The sequence below is a fragment of the Corvus hawaiiensis genome, chromosome 1 (genome assembly GCF_020740725.1).
Source record: "Corvus hawaiiensis isolate bCorHaw1 chromosome 1, bCorHaw1.pri.cur, whole genome shotgun sequence".
Classification (NCBI taxonomy): domain Eukaryota; kingdom Metazoa; phylum Chordata; class Aves; order Passeriformes; family Corvidae; genus Corvus; species Corvus hawaiiensis.
The window spans coordinates 29281093-29303478 of record NC_063213.1 but is presented as its reverse complement, the minus strand read 5'-3'; the positions used below and the strand labels follow the sequence as shown (position 1 = coordinate 29303478).

At 37.1% G+C, this 22386-nt stretch overlaps 1 protein-coding gene across 1 annotated transcript in view; it reads right to left on the bottom strand.

Annotated features, from left to right (window-relative positions):
- The window catches only part of CNTNAP2 (contactin associated protein 2), a 1047411-nt gene that overhangs the window by 667841 nt on the left and 357184 nt on the right, over window positions 1-22386 (bottom strand). The window contains exon 3 of the mRNA XM_048297819.1: window positions 9594-9787. Coding sequence (XP_048153776.1) covers window positions 9594-9787 — 194 coding nt within the window. The remainder of the gene's footprint in view (window positions 1-9593; window positions 9788-22386) is intronic.

The following is a 22386-nucleotide window of genomic DNA, read 5'->3' as shown; positions in this document are numbered from 1 at the left end:
CATGATGTATCTTACCACAGAAACTGAAGCCAGCTGTAACCTATGAAGATAAATAAAAGCCACATGCATCAAATGCAGAATATATTAGAGTTGATTTGCCTCTTCATTTCAATAGTTAGCAGTTTGGGCAAATCTCAGACATTTTCCGGTATCAAAAGGAACTTCTGCATGTTTGGTTCAGGTCCCTCACAACCTCTTTGGGCAACTTGTTCTTGAGTTTCATGGGGAAAAATCTAGGAAGAAACTAAGGAAGTTCTTGACTGATCAGACTTTCAACAGTGCCACAGATAGCTACGCATAGAAGTGTATTCACAGAATGGTTTAGGTTAGAAGGGACCTTAAAGATCATCAAGTTCCAATTTGCCTGCTGTGGCCCTCCCACTTGCTCAGAGCTCCATCCAACCTGGCCTTAAGCACATCCAGGGATGGGGCATTTGCAACTTCTCTGGGCAACTGGTTCCACTCCTTCACCACCTTCACAGTAAAGAATTTTTTTCCTAATATCTAGACCTACTAAATGGCCATTTAAGGCCATTCCCCCTTGTCCAGTCAGTACGTGCTCTTGTAAAAGGTCCCTCTCCATCTTTCTTGTAGGCTCTCTTCTGGTATTGAAAGGCCACAATTAGGTCACCTCAAAGCCTTTTCTTCTCCAGGCTGGACAAACACAAATATTTTAGCCTTTCCTCACAGGAGATGTGCTCCATCCCTCTGACCATCTTGGTGTCCTCCTCTGGACTCACTCCACCAGGTCCATGTCCTTCCTGTGCTGGGGACCCCAGAGCTGGATGCAGCACTGCAGGTGGGGTCTCACCAGAGCAGAGCAGAGGGGCAGAATCCCCTCCCTCACCCTGCTGGCCACGCTGCTTTGGATGCAGCCCAGGACACATTTGGCTCTCTGGGCTGTGAGTGCACAGTGCTGGGTCATGTCCAGCCTCTCATCCACCAGCACCCCCAAGTCCTTTTGGGCAGGGCTGCTCTCAATCTGTTTCTCCCCCAGCCCATGTTTATAGCAGGGGTTGCCCTGACCCAGGCGCATCACCCTGCACTTGTTCTTGTATTATGGATGGCAAACACATTCAGAAGTATTTTAAGATAATACAATATAATGACTAAGTAAAAAGCAAGACTCATGGTTCTGTCACCTAGCATGTGTTCAGGCTTCCTGGAGGGGATTAAGGGTGACCTAGATAACCGTACTAGGAGTTTTAAGAGACTGTTGATGCACTCAACAAAGATATGTTAGCCAAGATGTGATGCCATGGAACCATGTCTGTGACTACTGTTATAGCTGAGCTGACTAAGTACACCATGTAGTCTTTTGGGCTGGCTTAGTCTTTAGGGCTATGTGCATTGTATTCATTGTGAGATGATGACACTACAGTATTTGAAAACCAAGCCATCTGAGAGCGAAAAAATGTATTTAGGTACCTGCCTTTAGATATCTGTATTTAAAATAAGATGGTTTAACATAAACAGACAAGCAATCCTCAGGCTAAAGGAAACAGATTAGAAAATAATCTGTTAGAATGGAAATGCTCTAACAGACTACATTGCATACCTCTAATATGTTATCCCAATTTTTTTAATGGCCTGGACAGAATCAAGGGAGGGCTGGGATGCTGTCTGCCACCAAACCAGGAGGAATTTTGTCTTCTCTCTACCTGGCACACTCTGTGATAGATTAAAAATAATTCTGCTTGTGCCTCTGGAGATAGCCTAACACAAATATAGAATCTTTCTCTCAATAACAGGAGTACCACCTTAGATTGAAAATAATAATAACTTTCCATCTGATCAAATCAATTTTCAAATGCCAGCTTATTTTCCATTTAAAGATGTTATTTAAAGTTATAAGCAAACTGAAAACCCCATGTTTCTGCTAAATATAATATAAAAGATTTTTCATCCTTCAAAAAATATGTGATCAAATATTCTAAGCAAAAATATGTTTAGAAGGTCTTATAGTCAGGATATAGCTTCATACGTAAAATTCATTATTAGTTAGGGACACATAAGTATTTATTTTTGGGGGTTTTTTAGAAAAGTCAGTAGTTTAAACTAACATTACTGTTTAGCCCTGTTAGATGTTAATCTTAGTATTCCAACATTTAAAAGGCTATCAGGTCTTCTGACATTTTAATACAAATACAGCCTGTGGCTGTGACAGCATTTGCCATAGATATATTTTGCCATGATATTTATGTTTCTCTAGTATGTTTCTCTAAATGCATTAAAAAAATCTCCACAGTTTCTCTTAACAGATTCCACATGGAGAAGAGTAGATTAGGAAACAGGTTTCATCAGGATAGCACTGATGCTTATCTGCAACTTTCTGTTCTTCAGGGTTTCTAAAAATTCCATTTCAGCAACTGCCTGAATTTCTAACGGTGTCCTATCAAAACTTTCTTATATTTATTTGGCATAATAGTGGAGACTATTAAATTAGATCTATAAGAGAGTTTAGGTTTACTACAGCAAAAGAAATATTTTTCTGTATCCATACCCTTTCAGTCAGGGGCCCTCAATGTATAGGTCAGCAATGCCCATTAAGTGCTGAGACAAAATGATTTGGGTGGGAGTTATGGCACCTCGTTCTCTCAACACACCCATAAGGGTGATATTAGCTGTTGCAAGTGAATGGAGCAATCTTTTTAAAATAAAGGTATGGGAGACAGGGACTCAGAGACATAGCATCCAGGCAGGGTAAGGCATGATGAAATTAACAAAAGTCACACAGGAAATTCCAGGAGGAAAATGAGATTTTTTTTTTTCCCCCTCGCTACCCCGACCATGGAAGGAAAGTTTAAAAACACAAAAAAGAAGAAGGAAATAAAACTGTTTCTAGTAATAAATTACCTGGAGAATCAGGAGAATTAAAAGCCAGTGTATATGACACCAGTAACCTTGAGATATTTTTAAGGAGACAGCAAGATACCAGGCAAAAATCCTTCCAGATAGGATAAGTCAGGGAGTCACTAGACAGAAAACAACATTCCCCAAAGACTTACAAACACTAGCCAAAACTTTTGCACTGATTAATATATCAAACCACTTTGTTATGTTTAAATAGGCCGGCACAGTATCTGATATTCTAGCAGCAGCCTAGCAACAAAAAATGTCAGGTCACAGACCATTCTAATCACTTTTCATATTTTTTAAATGTTTTCATAAATATAAAAAAGTATAATGTCATGTAAACTAAATTGGTTTAATAAAATAATGTAATTCAATAGAAGTACTTAAAAAAAAAAAACCAAAACAAAAAGACAAAATATCCAGGCCTATAAGCCCATTAACCTAGTAAATCTTTCTATGATGCAAGTTGCCAGTAAAGATCTTATGAAGTAGACACAAAAAAGGAAAACAGCATTAAACATCAAACTCAAAAACTGTTTCATATCATCCTTCATTAATATTCAGTTTAGGGTCATGGAAGTAAGTTGCCTCTTGGGGGGAAAAAGCAGTGACAGATTTCATAAAGCAAATAATTCTTGCATGTCCTAACAGAGTGGGTGTATGCTAGAATTTATTCTTCTTCAATTGTAGTTGCTATATACAAATCATTTACTTTAAGATGTATGCACTAAATCCATGGTTAGCTGAAAATGTTGCTCAGTAGAGCAGGTGGAAGGGACTTGGGAATGTGGTAAGGCTTGCAAATTTTTCACAGAATAATCTCACCAGAAAATGCACGTCAGGATGAACAGAAATTTTGAGCAGATGGCTCCCACATAATTTCAGCTAGGTGGAGCTGCATATGATTTCCTTATATCTATCTAGTCATTAAATGTTACTTTAGGCCTGCCTGATGGTTGGTATTTCCAAAGGCACCCAAGAGTATCAAACATCTGAAGTCTCGCACAGCTTGAAAAAGTTAATTATCTAACTCACTTGTGCTTCTTTCACAATGACTTTTGGCTCAATATTACAGCAAAATATTCTGAAATGCGGAGAGCTTGTTTTACTATGAAAGCTACTATGAAAGCTAAATCCATTGTGCTGTACCAACTTCCTTTCTTTAATACCAAGTGGAACCATGTAAATTCTCTTCATGTAAACAAAGAGAATATATTGCTCAAGAAGTAGTTTATGCCTCAGTTCCCAGAGAAATGTAAAGTTCATTTTACAGTTAACTCAGTGGATTCCTGCTTATTTCACCAAAAACAGGAAGAAAATCAGAAATATTAAAATTATTTTAAAAAATGGTTTAAAGCCAGTACATAAGTAGATAAATTAAATTCCTTTCCAAAAATCATTATTCATAGTGAAAACTATGTACTCACTTAATATCTTTTCAGTAATAAAAATAATACCAAAGCAGATGTTATGCATAATATGCTCTAAGTTTAATTAAAACTAAAAGAAAACAACAGTAATATCAGAAATACATAATTGCTTTCAATTGTAGCAGCAGCCACTTGGTTGAGGTCTAAATTTTCTGTAATAAAGCAAAATCTGCTTTCATTTACATCTTTGCAGCTCCACTGATGTTCACTGAGGCTGAAGATGAGAGTCAGGTACAGAATATAATTTGGAGGTCATGTGCAGAGATTCTACACTCCACCTTTCCCATGTTTTGTTTTTGTTTTTTTTTTTTTTTTTTACTCATAACTGCTCTAATCTTTTTGGATTTTTGTAAAGCTTTTCATACTGTCTGATATCCTTCTGGACAAAATGTGCAGTCCACAGCTGGATAAACACATTATGTGATAAGTGAGCAACTGGCTCATCGGTCAGGCATAAAGCATTGCAGTGAATGGGGTGACATCAGACTGGTGACCTGTCCCTAGTGGGGTTCTGCTGGGCTCCATTATAGGCCCTGTTCTCTTCAACATCTTCAAAAATGACTTGGGCACAGGACAAGGGACACTGAGCAAGTTCACAGATGATACAAAACAGGGGAGCTGTTGACTCCCTCAAAGGCAGGGATGTCCTACAGAGAGACCTGGACAAATCAGATGGCTGGGCATTCATCAACTTCATTCATATGAAGTTTAGCAGAGTAAAGTGCCAGATTCTGCACCTGGGATGGGGCAAACCTGGATGTACGGACAGACTGAGCAATGAGATGCTGGAAAGCAGTGCTGCAGAAAGAGACCTGGGGGTCCTGGTCAATGGCAAGTTGAACATGAGTCAGCAGTGCCCTGGTAGCCAGGAGGGCCACCTGTGTTCTGGGGGGCATCAGGCACAGCATCAGCAGCCGGGCAAGGGAGGGGATTGCCCTGCTCTGGACTGGTGCAGCTTCACCTCGAGTGCTGGGGGCAGTTTTGGGTGCTACAATACAAGAAAGATATAAAGGTATTAGAGAGTGTCCAAAGGAGAGCAACCAAGATGGTGAAGAGCCTTGAGGGGAAGCATTATGAGGAGTGGCTGAGGTCACCTGGTCTGTTCAGAATGGAAAAGACTAAGGGGAGACCTCATCACAGTCTACAACTTCCTTGTGAGGGAAAGAGGAGGGCAGACACTGATCTCTGCTCTGTGGTGCCCAGTGACAGGACCCCAGGGTATAGACTGAAGTTGTGTCAGGGTAGGTTTAGGTTGGATATTAGAAAAAGGTAGTCAGGCACTGGAACAGGCTCCCCAGGGAAGTGGTCTCAGCACCAGCCCTTACAGAGTTCAAGAAGTGTTTGGACAACACTCTGCGGCACATGGTGTGACTCTTGGGGATGGTGCTGTGCAGGGTGAGGAGTCGGACTTGATGACCCTTGTGGGTGACTTCCAGCTCAGTTTATTCAGTGATTTTGTAGTTTGATATCCCCAAGAATAAAGTGAGATGGATGAGAGTTGATATCATGTTCTACTAGAGTAATCAAATTTTAGAAGACAGTACTTCATAAGATCTCTTTAATTCTAGCAAGGATCTTCCAATTCCCTTTAGGAAAGATTTCAGTGTTAGAGGTGTTGAGCCTCTGCCACTGATGCATATCATTTCAGTCTCAATATTTTCAGAAGATGTCAGCATTTTTTTATACCTATAGAGCATATTTGCATTATGCTTAGCATGAGACATTTATATAATCTATATCTGAGTTAGGAAATAGAAACAGTATTATATGTAGAATCATGTCTGGTATGTATTCATTAGGCAAATAGACAGATAGCATTGATACAGAAACCAAAATGAGCATCTATACCAAAACAAAGATTTTTTTGTGTACATGAAATACCCAGTGGACTGATGTATAAAGGGAAACCTCATGACCTATCAAAATTAGAATCTCAGACTACAACAGTGAAAGTAGAAGAGGTGATCAAAATTCTCTAGTTGCTAGGCATTTTATGGAAAGAGGCCACATTCACCCATCTTATTAAAATTCATGAAAATTGAAAATATCCAAAAGCCCAGGAGGGGTGGGGTCACAAAATCTATTTCACAGAACTGGGAAGCTTACTCTAAATTCACCTTGAAAGCACTTTCCCCATCACAGACTTTCTGAGAGCCTTTTGATTTCTCTCCTACTTACGAGGTAATTATAGAACTTCTTTTCCTCCCTGAATAGAGCATACAGAAAGAGTTCACTTCAGCCTTTTATGCAGATTGTAATGGTTTGTTCCTGACTAGATCTTTGTTGCAAATTATTTCTCTTTTGCTCTCTCCAATTCATCTAGTTAGCTTTATTTTTATTTCCCTTTATTTTTCACATCTCGTCCTCTGTGTCATTTGATATCATAACTACTTTTGTATTAAATCTTGTTGAACTTTGCACTTCTCTTTTCCTCTTTAAATTTATTTTTGCCTTTAATTTTAAATTTACTGTTGCCAGAAAACAATGACATTCAGGCATAGGGATGATGGAAGAGGGATGGTAAACAAAGGCTGTGTAGTGTATTTCTCTTGTGGATAAATCTCTTAAAAGGTACAAATCCAAAGGTAAAGAATAAGTTCTTTTTAGGAAGATTTCTAAGGGCGCCAGAATCATGTGAGATTTTTAAGATCACCACAGTCATTTCAGTCAGGAAGAATCCAAGTTTATGAGTTTAAAGTGCCTATGATAGATGCTTGGCTTATGTGGTCTAGTCTGGTCCTAACAGCTACCGCTGCTTTTTATTTCTTGTACAAATTGACACTCAGCAGAGGAGTTGCTGGGAAATTCTACACCATCCTGTTTTCACATCGGGGAAGTCAGTCTCCTTGTAACACTACTACTACAATAGGACCACAGAATTTCTCCCTGCTCAGACACTTCCCTTGTTTTCAGAACATATAAAGGTTAATATTTATTAATAATTAATAAACAGTGTTTTCAAGATAAACCCAAAGCTTAAGCATCATTTAACCACCGAAGCAACGCTATTTTAGGCAAACTAGAATTAGAATAAAGAACAGTGGTCTTTTTATTTTTTTGGTAACAGCCCACTTTTATTCTTAAAAAGAAAGCAGGGATAAGGTAGCATTTTTTTTTTTAAACTGCTTTTCTGATATTGGGTAAGAATTGTAGGACATGAGCAGTATTCCAGCAACCAGCTTATGAGAGTATATCCCAAAGGCATAGCATTCCAAATAAAAGCAGCAGACCTGCATGGCTCATCACACTCTCTTGCATGTGACGTCAATGGTGAATAACAGACCAATAGTATTCCCCTGAATCCATCATGCATACATAAGTGCTAATGAAGAGAAACAGGAAATGTTTTTTCATGGAGAAACTATCAATATTTTTGTATTAAATGATGGTATAAGAATAAAGACTTGCTACAAATCCCTCACTCAGAAAATTGGTCTGCTTTGGAAATGAGCAATCACAGCTGTAACTAAATCAACCAAACTAGGCATCACCAAAAGTTATTAGGAGCATATTTTTCCTCAGCCTAACTGTTCTGCTTTATATATTATTCACTCAGCCAGCTGCAAAGCTCTCTCCCACTCTTGGTGATTTCAACAGTAGTTGTTGGAGAAGCTTTTATACACTCAGAGTAGGTATATAAAAATATTTATAGCATTTAGTGTTTACACTACGTGGCCTTAAACGAGAAATTTTTATATTTATCCAGCTTAAGCATAAGTTGTCCCCTACCCTGCTGAAGAACACTCATATCCAAAAATCTAAGGAATGTAAGCCAAAAATCCAATCTTTTTTCTCTTCATGGTTGTCTCTCCCCAGCTTTAAGTTCGCCCTCTTTCAGAATCCTATCTGGCACATGGAAGAGATTTTTTCAATAAATCAATACCGTAATAAAAAATGACTGTTTCTATGCACTCCACATATTAACTGAGTTTCTCTTATACAGATAAAATCATTCACCTTATGCTCTATACTTGACATTCATTTTTAATAACAGACCTTAATAAAAGAAGCATCTGGCAAAAATGTGAATCTAAAATATCACTATGTTAAATCTTGTCTGCTTTGGCATAATAGCTAATCACTTAATTTGGTTTCAGAAAGAATGATAACATTTTGCTGTTTTCAAACTATACTTTTGAAAAAGAACACCATCTGAAAGAAATGCTATGAGTATAAGGAATGTTAAAGTAATAGCTATCATTTTTTTATCAGCAAAATAGAAGGCTACTGTTTTCAGCAAGAATGAAATTAGCAGTTTATCCATGAAAAAATGTAAAAACCAAAGACAAACTATATGCTTTTTCCTAAAATCATTATAGCATAAATATCCCTTGTCATGGTTTAACCCCAGCCAGCAGCTAAGCACCACACAGCTGTCCACTCACTCTCCCACAGTGGGATGAGGGAGAGAACAGGAAAAGTGAGAAAACACATGGGTTGAGATACAGCCAGTTTCATAGGTAAAGCAAAAACCACACTCAAGCAAAGCAATAAAGGAATTCATTCACCACTTCTCATGAGCAGGCAGGTGTTTGGCCATCCCAAGGAAAACAGGACTCTATCACATGGAATGGTGACTTGGGACAACAAATGTCATCACTTCGAACATGACCTCTTACTCCTTCCCCCAGTATTATATGCTGAGGATGACTCCAGTGGTCAGTTGAAATCAGCTGTCCTGGCTGTGTCCCCTCCCAGTTTCTTGTGCACCCACAGCCTACTTGCTGGAGAAGGTTGACAAATAGAAAAGGCCTTCAGGCTGTACAAGCACTGCTTGGCAGTAAGGAAAACATTCTTGAGTTAACAACACTCTTCCCAGCAAAAATCCAAACCACATCCCTATATTAGCTACTGTGAAGAAAATTCTCTCTATCCCAGCCAAAGCAAACACATCCCTGTAGCACCTGTATGGAAAATAACGCATACCCGACAAAACTGCTCACCAGCACATGTACAAACAAAGAACAAATTACCCTCCAAAATTTTAACAGGAGAATTTTCAAAACCAATATTTTGTCTCACTCCATGACATTAGTTGAAAGAGGAGGCAAAGCATAAGACTCATTGAACAATACCCGCAACCAAAAAAATATCTGCATATTCTGCTAAATACTGTCACCCCAAAATGGGCTTTGCTAATTTGGGGATAGCCCTCCTTACAGAAGCTGCAACTTGAATCACAGTGTTTTGAGCAAAGCTCTGTTCTTTTTTGATATAAACAACGCTGAAGAGTTGCACAAGGTTCCAAAAAATACAGTCAATCAACATCATTACAGCACATGCCCCCACTTCATACCAACTACTTACCCAGATGTTTCCATCTTGGTGGTATGGTTTCCAGTTTCTCCCTGTGTCACTGTAGAGCATCCGATACTGAGTTACCCAGTCAGAGCTGCTGTACCTGCCTTGAGTTGCAATAGCACTGATCTGCTTCCTGTTCCCAAAATCCACTTGCAGCCACTGGTAATGATCACTGTCTGATGGAGACCAACCTCCTGCACCTGTTGTGTTGTAACAGAAGAGAGATTTAGATCTCGGGCAGTTGCTTTGATGAGAATTCATTGTGAAGATGCTGATTGCTGGAAGTCAGCCCAGCTGAGAGGAACAGAATAGCAAAAAAATTTGAACACATATGAAAGAAATATGAGTTCCTACTTTCAAAAGAATGCAGAACAAACTTTAGCACAGGCTTTAAGTACATTAACTCTGTTGCCCCAATCCTATTTTGATATTTACAAAATTACAATGACTTAGTGGGATGCCTGCTAACCAATCAATGCCTTCATAATGCCTTAATTACAGTTTATTACTTTTGGCCAAATTATAATTGTTCAAGGGTTGACCAATTTGCCATGAAGTCCTTTGTCAGAGTAAGACACAAATCAATAAAAAGTTTTGCATTTTCTATGCCTTTTCAATAACATTTCAAGTTGAAGAGATAATATAGAAAAAAAAAGCAAGGAAATAAGAGCTAGATCTCTACTTTTCTATGTTTCACTATCATGTCCAAACTGAAAGATCTACCAGACGAATTTAGAAAGGAGCAGATACTTCAGGGCTAGATCCAGTTTTGATCTGCTCATTGTAAAATCTGTCACAGATTACTTTGGCAGATGCTTTACACAAGTGTTATTGCTCTTTATGGGTCTATGAATTAACTTGACAGTAATACTGTTAATATTCTTCTCAGCCACTAGACTACATTAAACTGTTCTAAATAAAGAAGGCCAGTGATGCATAGATAAATATAGTATTGAGACATTAATGCAATTTCTTATTCTGAAATAAAAATATTAAGGGGAAAACTGTATTAGGATTCTTCAGAGAATAATAAAATTTCTCAGATAGATATTAAAATGATATATCTATTATAATGGTAAGTATTAGGAAATAAATGAAATAAAAAACCTCATCTATCAAAACAAAGAAAAAGTGGAATATTATTCCCTTTATCATCATAACAGACATTAATACACAGAAAACAAAATGTTTACAGACTTGATGTGATTTACAGGGGTTTTATTTTGCTTTTAGCTTTGAACCAAATAAATGTCTTGGCACACCACCAAATCATGTAGTCTAGTCCAATTTTCTGGGCCAATTTTCCTTGCTTTTAATTTCACTTATACGCTTCAATTCACGTCAAAAGCCTTGCCTGCTTGCCAAACAAGAAACTTTGCTATACTGCATCTTATATACTCCCATCATTAGGCGGCAGCATTGCCTCAGTCTTAAGCAACCCTAAAACTCATTCAGCTGCTACAGGTGTTAACCTTTGCGGGTCATTGGACATTATAATGTTGTCATATCAACAGGATGATCTGATGCCTTAAGTGGTTGCCTTTCATTGTAATTAAGAGTGTAGCACTACACCAATGACAACTAATTTGTTAAAATTTTCAAGATTTGCAATAGATGCTTTCTCACTGCTCTACCCAGCAAAGTAAACGGGATACTTTAGCTGTAGGGAATAGTTAAATGCTCTTTAAAACAAACTCAAAAAAACACCCTTACTGAAAAGCACTTGCAGCAAAAAAATTCCCGCACATTCCCAAATGCAAACTACCTCTAGTTTTGCAGAGAAAGGTACCTGATCACTCAAAACAAAATAGAGCTTCTTCATAACTACTATGCATGGAGATTGGAACAGTCAGCTCTACATACTTCTTGTAATAGCAGAGATGATGTTTTCTCTCCCTATCCTAAGATCCTCATCAAACTGACGTATCTGAGACTGATGGAACACAAAAAAAATTTGCCACTGTACAAAAGCCATCTTTGTAAAAAAAACTTTGGTGGCTACAGAAAAAAAATAAGGTTCAAATGTGAGCATTTTTTAAAAGCATTTATGAAAGACAAAGTTAAAGAGTCAATCACTAAAATTTCCTTCATCAGTGCAATTGTTGAGAAAGTATGACATACTATAGTGCTATGAAGGTTAAAATAGATGTTATGGTTTTTACACTTTTTACTTACGCAGGAGATTTACATTAATCCAGGAGATTTTTGTTAAGCACATTTAAAGGAAAAGACTTTGAAGCATAACAAAATATAATTTCTTTATTTAGTACATTCATGTTACTGAGACAGGATTTTGTCTTTCTGTAATTGTTAAACATTCACTGTAAATTGCAACTAGGTTTTGAAGAGTCTTCACCTACAAATCCTTGGAAAAGTTTGTAAAAATTGAGTGCTAGCACTCCTTTTCTTGGTTATTTATTTTTATGTAAGAAAAGTTGGAAAGCATTTTTCACATCATGCTTAAGAAAAGTTAGAGAGATGTGACACAGTAGTCACATCTAGGCCATGAGATGGAAACACTGGCATTGCAAGACAGACTGCCCTAGAACCATTTCTAACAAGCAAGAGACAAGACTTCTTGTCAATGTTGCAAAGAGCAGCAAAAAATATTATCCCATATCTCAGTTTTAGATTTGCCTTCTGGCTCTTCCAAGCAAGTAAAGGAATAAATAGTCGAAAGGATGAAGGAGAAACATGCTGCATTACAGCTAAATGTGCTGCTGAGCAGACCAGCATAGTAAGGGAATGGTGGTTAATCTGAGTGCACAGGGCAGTCCTCAGCCAGTCACCAGAAGCAGCCTGTGAGTATCAGTTAAAATTGTCCTCTTCCATTTTGATTCACCAAGATATGTAATTTGGGAGAGAGGACTACTTTGTTAATTTTGTTGCTGATACATGTAACCTCTAGTGGTTCAAGGATCCCTTTTAATTTTATTATGTTTTTTTTCAGATGCATGCTCTAAATAGATTATGAAAATGTTGTATTACATACAAATTTCCCCACAGTGCAATCCTGAAACAGCCCAAATTCACTGGAGGAATTTAAGTGCATTTGTGTCTCCATTCAATCTAAGCAGGTACAAAAACCTCATTTCCCCATAAATGTGCACATGCTTACAATTCCACATATCATGAAATATTTTGTTGAATAAATCCCAGCTTCTTCACCAGAATTCAGAAGCTGGTGTGATACTGGATTCGGAAAAGAGGAGTTACTGATAAATAATATATTTTGCCTTTTTAAAGGAGTGAGGCATTTGGAAATCAAACCTAATTTCCACAATATGTCATTATTTTTTAAATAAACAGAATTTTATGGCCAATACCTTATGAAAGGATAATGAATTATCTTTAGGGAAGGATCAAAATGACAGCAGTTAATAGTTTTCAGGGAACTTTACGTCATACTGAAACTACAGTGGTGCATTAAATCTGTTGAGTAATTTCTATTCAGTGCTATTATTCACACCTTGGTGTAAACTGTTCATTTTTAATAGCTATAGGCTATATCCTGAATTTTATTACATTTATTATTTGCACTTTTTATTACAGTAGAAAAATAGGCACTGGATACATGTTTTTTCATTCAATGCTCCCTTTAATTCATGTACTGCCTTTTAATGACAAATAGCACAACATACTATGAAATCAATAAGAGTTAAAATTAGAAGTAGATTAGAGCTTAAAAAATTGTTTTAAAGATACTAAACAGATGCATATAATACACTTGGCTTTCCTTAAAAAAGGTAAGGAGCATTTATGGAGTTTTTTGGTAGTAAAGGTACAATAAATTCAATTACATACAATATCTCTTCCTATTTTTATTTTTATGCTATCCTAGAATTTAATGTGATTAAACATATTCAACCAGTCATCAGCCAAAATAATTGACCCAGTGACATGAACCAAAAGAGTCACCGGATACTCTGATTTATACCATATAGCACTTAACACTACACACTGGACAACTCATTTCACCTTGAGCAAGAATGACTGTACGTGAATTTTTGTTAATAGAGAACTCCAAGTTCAACAAGAGTAAAGTCAGCACTGAGCATGTGGCCCAAGTATCTTTGAGGACCCAAGAAACTTTCTTACGCATAAAAGCCTATAAGTCTCAATCAACAAAGCCAGAAAGAGCATACCTGTGGTAAAAGTCAGCTATGAAAGATTTCATAGAACTTTATTTTCAAAACAAGTAATTGGATCTGCTCCTACTGCAGACTGACCAAACTACTGAAACAAACACTCATGGTAAATCTTATTATGCAGGAGACGTAAAACTGTATTCAGAATGCTAAGAACTTGTAAAAGTGGAAATTGTTAATGATTTTGCACCAAATAAAAACAATTGCTAACAAACAGTATTAGCTTCATTACAAGACTTGAAGTTCAAAGACTTAATTTTTTTAAATTAGGAATATTCCAATGTGTTTCATGTTTTTATTGCATTTTATTCCACAGGTTCATTCTGTGGAACAGCAAGCAGCATGAAAAACAGTCTATCTCTGAATGACACATGTAAAAGATAGCACAATCTATTTCTAGGAGTATAAAGAATTTATGTCAACATGGGCCTATTTTTTCATGTAAAATTTCTTCTTTTTAATTAATTACACATTTCAGCTCCCTATTCAAAGTTGGGGACTGACTTACCTCCCCTGGGAGTGACTTACCTCCCCTTTACTGCACAAAAAGACAGCCAATATGATGAGTTAGACTTACTTTCTTATCATTCCCCATGATGAATTGTCAGTAAGCAGCAAAGCTGGGATAGGCTCACAGATTTTATACTTTGATACGAACTGTCACAGGCTATTGAGTTTACAGATCTATAAGAAGGGGGACACTGATGAGTTTTGAAAATGTCTGTTCCATTTCAGTTAGAAATCATTCTTTTGAAAATTTTGAACTTCCATTTTCATTCATGATGAAAACTGGAAACATTAATTTGCACTGGAAGAATCCATTCTTGTTTTAGTCTCACTTGTTTATCACTCCCTACTTCAAATCACAAAATTAAAAATATCAGTACTGCAGTAAGTCTAGTATCCTACTCTTTTCAAATCAGTAATAAAAAAGTTTCAATGACATGAATTAAAAGTAAGAGAATCCTTACTCAGAAATTTCATTAGACAGCAAACCATAGATGTGGGATGTAAGTTTTGTTGTAATAATTCAGGGGATTATTTTATCTAATCCTAGAATAATTCTATAGCCTTTCAGCAAGGAAACAAAAAATATGCTTTTTTTAATGATTATGTAATAACAGCCTGAAACATTCCTAGAGTTTGAATCTTCTTATTTGTATGGGAAAACCACAACATAATCTTTCAATGAGAAATAACACTTTCTAGGTCACTGCAATAGCATGAAATCAATACTGTTTGATACCTTGCTATTTTCCAAGACATTGCTTGTCATTCCGCTACATAAAAGATAAATCAAGACAAAAAAGAAATTTTTGAAACACTGAGATCATTCATTTACTGCACTTCAGAGAAAATATGGGCAGCCAGTTTCTACAGCACCCTAGAAAGCAATATAAGAGACCCAAACTTCTAAATGGCATAAATATACCTGCACTGTTTGTCACCATCGCAGTTAAGTAGGACGTCAATGGAGGTTTTCATTTTTGCCTTGTCTTCCTCTGTCCATTTTATAATGCAGTGTAGATAAAGACATTACTCAAAGAAAATAAAATGCTTCCAGCTGTGAGAACTCCAACACAGGAAGGATGTGGAGCTATTGGAATAAATTCAGAGGAAGTCACAAGATGCTCAGAGGGCTGGAGCACATCTCCTATGAAGACAGGCTGAGAAAGCTGGGATTGTTCAGCCTTGAAAAGAGAAGACTTTGGGGTGAATTAATTGTCATCTTCTAGTGCCTGAAGGGAGCCTACAAGAAAGATAGAGAGGGACTTTTTCCTAAGGGTGTGTAGTGACAGGACAAGGGGGAATGGCTTCAAACTGAAAGAGAGTATATTTAGGTTAGACATTAGGAAGAAATTCTTTACACCTAAGCTGGTGAGACACTGCAATGAGTTGCCCAGAGAAGCTGTGGATGCCCAATTCCTGTCAGTGTTCAAGGTCAGGTTGAACGGGGCTTTCTGGTCTGGTAGAAGGTGTTGAAACTAGATAACCTTTAAGGTCCCTTCCAATACCAGAACATTACAGTGGGTCTTGCCACACTGAGAAAAGTTATGCTTATACAGAAATCTTGGATGATTGAAGACTTTGCACTTCAACCTGCTTTGAGGGAGGGTCGCATTTACCATGTATTTAGTAGAGTCCTCCAACAAAGAAGCTCCAGTCCTCATACAGGGCTTCACTTCTAATTGAAGCAATCTTTCCCTGATACTGGCATGGGCAAACATTTATTTCCTTATCATAAACAGCATGTATTTGTTTATTTCTTGTATCCATCTGCTGTTCTAGCTAAATTTGGATTTATAATCCATTCCCTATCTTCAGGGTAGGGATTTGCTTTTGCATTTTTGAAAAGCTCTTCTTTTTAGCACATAACAGTAGGGATGCATTTGCAGACATGACCATGTAAAATACCGATTGTGGGCAAATAATGAACATTCTGCTTCAGAAGAAGAAAAAGTTGATATTTAGAATGTAAAAAATACTGAGAAAATAGTAGCATGAGAGACTAAGAGAACAAAAATGAAGACTAGATATCTTCTTCTCTAGAATTCACTGTTAGAATTTACCCCAAATCAAACCATATTTACTAGAAACTGGCAAATTAGATCCAACCTTTGACCTACTTCTCCATGAGTTTCAACAGCTTTCTAGAAGTGCAGCAAAAATTAAGAGCCAGTAAGCTCTAAAGCTCTAAGTTCCCTATAAAATACATCTAATAAAACTCATTTTGCAGGAGTAGAAGATTGGAAAGATCCAATATTCATTCCTCAAATGAGCCTTCCTTCATAGCAGCTGAAAGATGCAAGCCTATAAAGGGGGTATGCTTTTCATTTCTTTAAACTACCTAAAAACAACTTTTTTCCTATTTTGGTGGAGGAGAGTAAGGATCAGACCTTATTCACTTTAGCAAATACTTTTTGGACATTGTTAGACTAATTTTAGAAGATTTGCCTTCTAGTAAAATAATAGACAGGGTGTCTGTGTGAAAACCCTAATTATATTTCTTAAAATTATTTTATTTTCATTTAAAAACCTGAAAGTTAAAAGTAGAAATAACCCAAGGGACAGCAGTACTTATCAGGATACAGCCCACATAGGTCTTTTTTAAAAGAACATTAAAATCACTATATTATTTTTTAAATCCCAATAGATCTTTCTTACAGTAAATGCAATTAAAATAAATCCCTTGACGTAGTGTCTGCTTCTTAATACCCACTGCCTCCTAGTATATCTTAACTGAGCACACACCACATATGAACAGGGAATGAACAGTCAATCTGCCCTAAGGAACAGTAGTGATATCTAACAAAAATTGATGCAAAAGAGATCTCATTGTTGTCATTCACAGTTGTCAGACTCGAAGTAGGGGAAAAAAAAGTCATAAACCTAAGGAGTCTCATATCCTGAATTCACTGTTGGGGAACAAACACTTTGCAGCTTTGGTTATTTTAATGAACACATCACTTTAAACTATGCCTTTCCCATCTGTTCTGCTTTCTAATTACATATGCAAAAAGAAGCTCATTCACAACTGCATCCTAATGGAATCTTAAACAAAACTTGGACGAGATTTAAATATTCTGTGCACATAATCTGTATTCAAGGCATCAAGCAGCTTCTTCTCCATGAGGTGTTCTTGTTTTCTGGGCGGAAAGTTGAGGCAAGCCAACGGATTGCTGGACCCTGCCACACAAATCCCTTGCATACAAAATAACCACAGTGGCACACAAAAGATGAGGTAGAGAGTAGAGAGATGTCACTTTCCTCACATCACCTTTGCAAGTATCATGACACAAATCTCTCCTTGTATGTTTATGCATTGCAGCACTGGGGTTTTCCTGACAACTCAGGTCATATCCCTGGAAAGAACTAGCAAGTGTATAGTTAATGCATAGCAGATACTACCTCGGCAGTGTCTCTGCTGAGTAATCGAGCCCTGATTAGCAGATTCTTATCGAGATTTTAATGATGGTCAGATCACAAATAGCAAAGTTTTACTGACTGTGACTGAATAGCATTCAATACAAAATACATCACTTTAAATATACAGATATGAGCTCATTACAACACTTCCTTGTAGCTGCTGTGATACTTCCTTAGTAGAGATGCCAGAGAAAAAGGAATTAAGGTATTCCAGCACCTGATTGATACCAGCAATGAGCCGCCTACACATTTTAGTCACCTAAGTCATCCTGTTCCCATTAGTTGAGCCCACAAATTGTTGGAAGGCAAAGCTGAATTACTGAAAGTTATACCACGGTGTTCTAGCCTATCTTGATTAATTTTTTTCCCTCAAATGATTGCACATGAAAAATGATTAAATCGTATAATTCAGGTTTACATATCTTGTTCTATGTCAAGTCTTCAGCTGTAAAAGACAAAAGCTGAGCCTCTAGTCTTACAGAGACTTGCTGTGTGGCATCCTGTAGGGAACACAGTTTCTGCCACTGTGTTTCAGTACATACCAGTGTTCTAGTGATGTGCAAAAAACTCTCTCGTTTTTCTATCTATGTTTTTCAACTGCAAATCTCCTGGTCTGTGTCTCCCACAAGAAAATCTCCCTTGAAATGCCATGCTCCTGGCATACTCCCTCCAGCTCTTTCAGGCATTTAAAGAGTCTTAGCCCAGCAAGCAAAAAAAAAAAAATTACCCGGCTCCTGACATTAAATACAGTGAAGTCCAGCTCCCTTAATGATTGCCAACAGTCAACCTCTGCTGGCTGCTACTCAGGATTGCAACACCCACTTGGGCTCAGCTCCTGGACTGCTACAGAATCTGAAAACTGCACACTTTTCCTCTGTTACTGTTTTTACATTTCTACCAGTTTGTTGTTCTTACTGATGTTTGTGTGGTTTGGGGTTTTTAGTTTGCTTGTTTTTTTATAAGGTTGTTCTTTTGAGATTGGCAAGAAAGAATCCATTCAGGAATATATTCAGGTTGAAGACTCTTCCCCAGTGTTTCCTATCCAGGCTAAACCTGCTTTTCCTCTACATACTTTTCCATCTGCTCATAATTTCAAACCTGAATTCCCATTTTACAGGAATTTATGAGAAGCTGGTCTCAACCCAAATGGTGGTGAATTCTCAAAACTCAAAATTGTTAATAAAGCAGTCTGAAATGTTCCTCTCTTCTTGAGTGGTAAAATCACTGTGCATTTTGGTAATTTTCCACAAAAAAAATTGTAAACGAAGCTAATGAATTTTCATACAGAGGTTCTCATCCATGGAACAAAATTACTGAAAGTAAAAAAATAAATCAGCCATTGCAACTGAAATTTTCTGAATAGCCAAAAAGAGTTCTCTGAATCTTTTCCATATGCAAATTGCCAAGAAAATGAACAGTTAGAGGGAGATATACTATCCTCTTATTTGTGTCAATGTGGTATTGACCCAATCCTGAGAAAAGGACAATGCTCTTTCCTGTCTGCCTCATTGATTAGCCACTGCTTCCAAATGCTTCTGTAAATCAGACCTTGCTCAAGATATCACAGGAGCTCTGATATCACCAGGGCCACACGTGAATACAAGCTACTGGTACTGCTCAGTCTGTCCCAGTAAACGTGCTTAATTCTACTGGTTTTCCTTCAGCAAGCAGGAGCACAGAATTGTGAAATATTGAGAGATGACTTTTTAAATCTAATGTACAGCTGATTCAAGGGGTTTGTGGCATTTTCTGTTTTAGCAAAGCTAAAAGAAAATTTTTTTTCATTAATGCATCTATTGCAAGCAGTACCGAGATCCTTATCCTTTCTCTCCATTAAGAAAATATATTCCATTTTTAAAAATTACTCTGTACTATATCCATTTTAGTGATGAAAGCTCATATCACGGCTTTTATTTTGCTAATAGCAAAACATTTATTGATATCATATGCAGAGTTGCAACAACATGGGAGGAACAATTTTATTCTCTATTTTAATTTGCAAAATAATATGTTCATTTCAAGATAGGACTATACTACAGTAGAATTCAGCTTTTTAGGGCAGCAATTTGCCTAAGGTCTATGGTAAACTACTAATAAATAATGATGATTCCCGAACGAATTTATACTCCTTTGAGCCAAAACATAGCACTGTATACAAAAATCATTATAATCATGTGAGACTATATGAGGGGAAAAAGAAAAAAGCCAGCAGAAGTTATAACACTAATAAAAGTATCAGTGCTCTTACCAGTGGCATCAAATGTTAATTTACCCTCATGGGATTAACTAATCTGATACATTTTAGACACCAATCAGGGTAAGAAATTCTGCTAGGATTTTTATTCAATATAAATTAATGAGAACTCAAAGTTCATTCAGCAGAGCATTTCAAAAATTACACTATAATAAATTAAAAGCCCCAAATTCACACTCCAACCCTTCTTTTTAAAATTTTAACTCACAGAAGGGACAAGAATATGGAAATGTTAGCTTTAGAGTAGGAAGGTTCAACATATAGAGTCTGGGGAAGGATTCAAAGCAGGATTTAACTTCAGGTATCCTGTATCACCTTCACTTCTCCCCCTGCCTCCATTAGCCCTCTAACACTCTTAGGATGGCATGGCTCTGTAGGCTGAAATTAATCTCTCTGCAGCTTCCACACTCTTCATTTAAGCTCTTGAGGCTACAGATTGAAATACTTGATCTGAATGCATTTTTTTCAACATTGTCAGTCAGGATTCAACACTGCTGAGAAGAAAAAAGAATTTTGCATGTCTAGACTAACTCAATATATCCACTCCCCCAACCAAAGGAAAAAAAAAAACAAACCACACCACCTCAAACAGCTAGACTGCAGATTGGACCTAAGTAATTTCTGTTGGTACAGAGCAGCACTTGGCAGATGAGGAAACAGCCACAGCTACACAAGGAGTATTCAAGACAGAAATCATCTGACTTGGCAGAAGCAATGCCCAGGCAAGAAAATACCTAAGTGAGGATAAAAATAGCTTTAGTTTGTGTGTGTGTAAGCTGCTGTAACACATCATTTGCCTCACACAGACAACTGTGAAAATAAACAGTATTCTGAAACTTTATGAGAAATACTGTATGGCTAAAGCTAATAATTTCTCCTACTTCACCATAAATGTGCAACCCCGGGTTCTATCCTCATAGAGCTTGCTGCTCTGACCTTACAGGACTTATATCATTCTCTTCTTGAATAAAGCTCATGGTTTTTCCTGCATGCTGAAACAAGCAAATCTTACTAACAGTCTTCAAGGAAATTTCTGTCTGCTGAGCCTAGACAAGGAAACAGTACTGCAGCTCAAGGTAAATTGTCCAGGAACATCCATGCAACTGTATGACAGCTTTTCCATGCTCTCCTGATTCACTTCTATATTGAAGAAAGCCACTTATCACAGACAGTTGGTGTTACTCTGCTTTCAGCTACGGATACAATTCCTACTGAAGACAGAGGGACTTTCCTTATGGCAAAAGCCCAGGAAATAAGTATGCAGCAAGAGCTTATAAAGCACTAAAGTAGCTAAATCACTACTTCTGTAAAAATTGAATCCTATGATTATTGTGCCATAAAAATGTTTTAAACAGGCAAAACCACATAGCTTAAGAAGGGAAAGTAAGATATGATAATTGTTTCTATTATGGTTAGAATATAGGTTTAAATACAGGTTTTTGGAAAGAATGAAAGAGAAAAAATATATGCTGTTAATTGTGGGTTTAAAAGCATCTTATCCCATAATTTAGCTTCTGATTTGGCAATGTTAATTAAGCATCAAAAAATCAGAGTCACTTAAAACATCTAGCTAATGCTTATGAAGCCATTGAAAGTTTTTTTCTTTTTTCTTTTTTATTACTACAATGAATTTCTTTTTCCTTATTAGTAGAAGCAAAGTATCATTTGGAGGAAGAAAGTTTTATTTGCCGTGGATTTTACAAAGCAAATTTGCCACAAATGTTAGTCCAGTAAAAACATTTATGTCCATAACTATATTAATTTTATATATCAAAATGTATAATATATCACGAATTATTCCTGACACACTCCAGAAAACTGAGCTGACTGCATCCCACTGTATTGCCCTTCCAGCACGTGTCAGATATTAAAACTTCGCATGAAATTAAGGTATCCAATCTGGAGATATTCTGAATTTGTTCAAAGAATATGGCACCCACTTTCTGATCCTAATTTTGTGGATTGTAATACATTCCTGCCACAATGTCACCTCTCACTGGCTTCCCTTGGATCCTGACATACAACATCTCAATGACAGGCACAGCTCTACTTTCCCAGGCTGCATGCATCACTTCAAAAGTATTTCTTTGCTGGTTTTCTCCTCCTGATGCCTCTTGTTTTTGAAGCTTTTGTTTTCTAACCCCAGACACCACTTTCCCATTCAACTGGGCTTGTAATTTTCCTGTGCTACTCTAAATTCAGTGGAGGACCAAAAAATTAGGGAGCTGGAGCACTCATCCTGTGAGGAGAGACTGAATGACCAGGCCTTGTTCAACCTTGAAAAGAGATGGGATGAGGTAATATTGTATGATCTGACTGTCTTGCACAGGCTAATGTATTTCACATTATTAAGATCATAAAATAAGGGCCTTACTCCCTCAAAGCTTTCCTACTCTCCTTAAATAAGAACATCCAATCTACAGGGGCTCAAATCTTTCCTGAAATTCTGTTGCTAAATTTGCCAAGTCAG